At 41.9% G+C, this 4,296-nt stretch overlaps 1 protein-coding gene and 1 non-coding gene across 4 annotated transcripts in view; one reads left to right on the top strand and one right to left on the bottom strand.

Annotated features, from left to right (window-relative positions):
- Window positions 1–4,296, top strand: part of PHKA1 (phosphorylase kinase regulatory subunit alpha 1) — an 85,321-nt gene that overhangs the window by 34,613 nt on the left and 46,412 nt on the right. For all 3 annotated transcript variants that reach the window (XM_015586747.2, XM_006908551.3, XM_015586748.2), the window contains exon 14: window positions 2,271–2,405. In XM_015586747.2, the coding sequence (XP_015442233.1) occupies window positions 2,271–2,405 (135 nt within the window). The remainder of the gene's footprint in view (window positions 1–2,270; window positions 2,406–4,296) is intronic.
- LOC112477203 lies at window positions 2,689–2,829 on the bottom strand. Its single transcript, XR_003045352.1, has one exon. It is a non-coding gene; the product is annotated as a U4 spliceosomal RNA (small nuclear RNA).

The raw sequence follows: 4,296 nt of genomic DNA, 5'->3' as shown, positions 1-4,296 counted from the left end.
TAAATTTTTAAGATACATATATGTATAATTTGTTAGTCTGATGACAGCTCTGCTGGGGCTTCCCATCACCAGCCTCCTTAACGTGGTTCCTTCTGATCTAGTCCCTGACCCTGTTCCCAGTTGTCCTTTCTTCCGTCTGAGACAATGTCTCCCTTCCTTTCACCTCTGGCAGGGCGCAACGTTGGTGTCATTTTCTCTAGAGATCATGTATGTCTTTGTTTCCCTAGCATTTGTCAGTGCTTGGTGCATAGGTGGCACCAAATAAGCATTTTCGAAATGTATTATAAAACATAAAATAAACAAAAATCTGAAGTGTTGGGGTTGAAAGCCTTCCCGGGGCCCCAGAGCATTGTTCACGTTCCTCTCCTTTCCCCTCTGCTCCTGCTGCCGACTACACTGCCCCCTGTGCCTTTCCAGATTTTTTTTTTGCCACTCGACATTTCATGCTACAGCAATATCAAAGTGTACCTAGTTCCCCCATGTTCCTCCCCGCCACACTATCACATTCTTTTTCATTTCTGTGCTTTATGATCATTCTGTACCTTCTACCTAAAATGGCTTTTCCATTCCTAGTCCCTTTTTTTCTCCTGGCTCATTTATTCATTCTTTCAAACTCAGTTTAATCATCAACTCTTTTTTAAAATCTTTATTTTTCAAGTATTGTCAACATACAATACTATATAAGTTTCAAGTATACAGCATAGTGATTGGATGTTTACATACATAACTTATGAAGTGATCTGCCCGATAAGTTAGTCCCCACCTGGCAGTACACATGACTATTACAATATTATTGACTATATTCCCTGCCTTGTACTTCACATCCCCCATGACTATTTTGTAACCACCAATTTGTACCTCTTCATCCCTTTCCCTTTTTCACCCAGCCCCCCAGCCCCCTCCCATTTGGCAACGATCAAAATGCTGTCTGTATCTATGGGTCTATTTCTATTTTTAAACATCAACTCTTGCAGGAGCCTTTTCTGAAACCACTCCCTACCCACTCCAGACTAGATAGGGGCCGCTGTTTGGTGATCTCATAATGTTTTGTGCATACCTCTGATTACCTAGTAGGTTATTTTAGAATCCATTTATCTGTGTGTCATGTTCATTATTCTGTGAGCTCCTACAGAAGAGAGTAACTTATTCATCTCTGTAACCCTGGTATCCAGCATAGCACTTGATCTGTTTAGGAGCTTTAAATGTTTATTAGTGAGTGAACAGATGAGGATGACCACAGGTATTTCCCAGGACTTTCCTCAGCTCGTTATCATTCTTCCTCTGTACAATCTCCCTGGAGAATCTTTATCTTTTTTGTGTTTTTGATTAGAAGTAATGAAGATGGAGTTATATCTAGGGCCCTCTATAGTCACCATATCCTGCTTAGACCATGGCAATGCAACACCATGATCTGCCCAAGACAGAAAAATACAGAAAAGATAATGGCAACGGAAAGCAAAGTATCACTTTGTTAACTAGGCTTTTGCTTTAAAAAACTCAACATAAAAAACACTGGTAAGCTGGAATGAACCAAGTGGTGCCTTCATTTTCTAGCAGCTCTAGAGGATCAACAATAGGGTGCATGTTTGTCCCTGGTGCTTAGTGTTAAGCCAGCTGAGGCCCCTCTCAGATTCTTGGCCTCTAAGCGGAAGAGTCAGGGCACTGGCCTGGCCACTGCCTTGTGACTATGACTGCTACTCCAAAGACATGAAGGTAAGAGGAGCAAAAGGGAGCTGTCTACCCTCTGAGTTGAGAAAAGTACTATCACCTATCCCTCTAGCCTGCAAACAACCACACACAATTTCAGCTATGGTACCTAATTCCTTATTCCCTATTTACCTTGCTTTCTACCAGTCTCTAGCTATAGAGCAAGTTTTATCATTAGAGTGTTCTTTATTACCCTGTAATCTTGCCCTGGTCTTAAGGGCACAACTGTATAAGAGCCTTAGGGATTCAGCTTTCATGGTGGATTTCTTTCCTATTTCAACGTGGGATCCCAAACACAGAGAGTGTGGCATTCTCCAGGAACACTTGGATATGTGGCCAAAAATGAGAATCTTGTGCTCTAGTCATGAGATCTTTCTTACTTTTCCATTTAGATAATATTGTGACATATCTACCATGATACTTGCTTTATCAAGGTTCCTCAATCATTGTTCATTTTCTCCCCCTTCCTTTCTCTTCCCTTCAAAAGAAATTATGTGACTGGAGAAATTTTAGGTTCTTACTGAAATAAAATTTTCTGTTAACCACATCTTTCTTTCCTGCAGTTTCTATTCTGGCTGAGACAGAAGAAATCAAGGCCATTTTGAAGGACGAGGGAATCGATGTGGAGACCATTGCAGAGGTCTACCCCATCAGAGTACAGCCAGCGCGTATCCTCAGCCACATTTACTCCAGCCTAGGTGAGGAGATTGGGCAGCCTGCCAGAATTACCCATTTGGTACAGATGGGTTTCTTTCCTTATTGTGTGTTTTCATCTCATAGCTTTATTAAACTGGACCTGAGGAGGAATTTAGAGTCTCTGCAATCTAAGTTTATAATGCTATATGTCCTGAGGATGCTTGATAATTTTCGGTGTGCTTTATGAACTCTCTGGTACATAGGGCATGACTGTTACCAGGCAATATTGTATCTTCATTCCAAGTGTGTGTTTAACTAACGTGTTCTCCTCTTTCTTGGGACCTGTATTTTGAATACATGCAGATTTTATGTAGATTAATAGCCAAGGAACTTGTTTTTAAGTCTTTTATACTTCGTTGTTTCAATTAGCAATAATCACGCCTCTAATAAACCTCATTGGGCACGATACTGCCACTGCACAAAGCTTACTTTGTTGTATAATAAAATGATTGACAGTGTAAAAAATTCTACTTCTTAATGTAATGATTATTTTTAATTGGTACTTAGTTTTATTCACTTTGTATATTAAACTTAATGATAGACACATTAAACGAATTATAAGTTTATATAAGTTATTAGAAATTTTACATTAAATTACTTACAGAATGTCTAAAATACCCTTGTGGAAGGCTGAATAATTGTCCCCAAAGATAGCCAGGTCCTAATTCTTGGAATCTGTAAACATTACATTATGTGCCAAAAGAGGCTTTGTAGGTATCGTTAAATTAATGAGCTTGAGGAGGATTATCCTGTATTATCCAGGTAGTCGTTAAGTATAATCACAAGCGGTGCTATAAAAGGAAGGCAGAGGGAGATCAAATTGCGGAAGCAGGAGACGACACAACAGAAACTAGAGATTGTAGTGATGCAGCTGTGAGCGGCCATCTTGGCTTTGTGTTCAGGCCTGTAGGCCTCTTTTTGACCTTCATCCCTGCAGAGCTCTAAGAGGGTATGTGTTGTTTTTGCTACTGAGTTTATCGTAATTCGTTACAGCAGAAATAGGCAAGTGATACAGATTTTGGTACTGAGAAGTGGGACGATGTTGTAACAGACATCTAAAATGGCGGGTAATGGAGAGAGGCCGGACGATGTTCTAACAGACATCTAAAATGGCGGGTAATGGAGAGAGGCCGGACGATGTTCTAACAGACATCTAAAATGGCGGGTAATGGAGAGAGGCCGGACGATGTTCTAACAGACATCTAAAATGGCGGGTAATGGAGAGAGGCCGGACGATGTTCTAACAGACATCTAAAATGGCGGGTAATGGAGAGAGGCCGGACGATGTTCTAACAGACATCTAAAATGGCGGGTAATGGAGAGAGGCCGGACGATGTTCTAACAGACATCTAAAATGGCGGGTAATGGAGAGAGGCCGGACGATGTTCTAACAGACATCTAAAATGGTGGGTAATGGAGAGAGGCCGGACGAATTTTGAGTAACACCAATGCAAGACCCAACGAATTCCCCCGAGAGGGCAGACCAGGCCTTGCACTGAGAGAAGGGTTCTTGGCGGCGAGTGTAGAAAGAATTCCACGCACACGCCAAAGTCAAGGTCGAAAGGAAAGTTTGTTAGAAAAGGGGCGATAGTCCACATGGCACGTGGTGTCCTCTCAGAGGCAAGAGTGACAGAGCCTGAGGGAGACGGACAGAGAGAAAGAGCTACCCCTAGTGTTCGCGGAAGTCAGCGAATGTCATTCTTCAGTTCTTGTGAGTTATAGTTTAAAAACTCTATTTACTGTGTCCTTTCATATGGACACAGTGGGAGGGGGAGGAGGTGGCCATGCAGCGTTAACAGCTTGCTGGTAGGTTCCCCGTGGTTTTAGCCATAGGGAATCCAGTTTTCCTATTTCCCCTGTATGGTGCAGGGAAGTGGGTTGTTAGCAACCTCA

The sequence above is a fragment of the Pteropus alecto genome, unplaced genomic scaffold (genome assembly GCF_000325575.1).
Source record: "Pteropus alecto unplaced genomic scaffold, ASM32557v1 scaffold312, whole genome shotgun sequence".
Lineage (NCBI taxonomy): Eukaryota > Metazoa > Chordata > Mammalia > Chiroptera > Pteropodidae > Pteropus > Pteropus alecto.
Note: the sequence above shows the minus strand (reverse complement) of the source record. Positions and strands in the feature narration are given on the sequence as shown.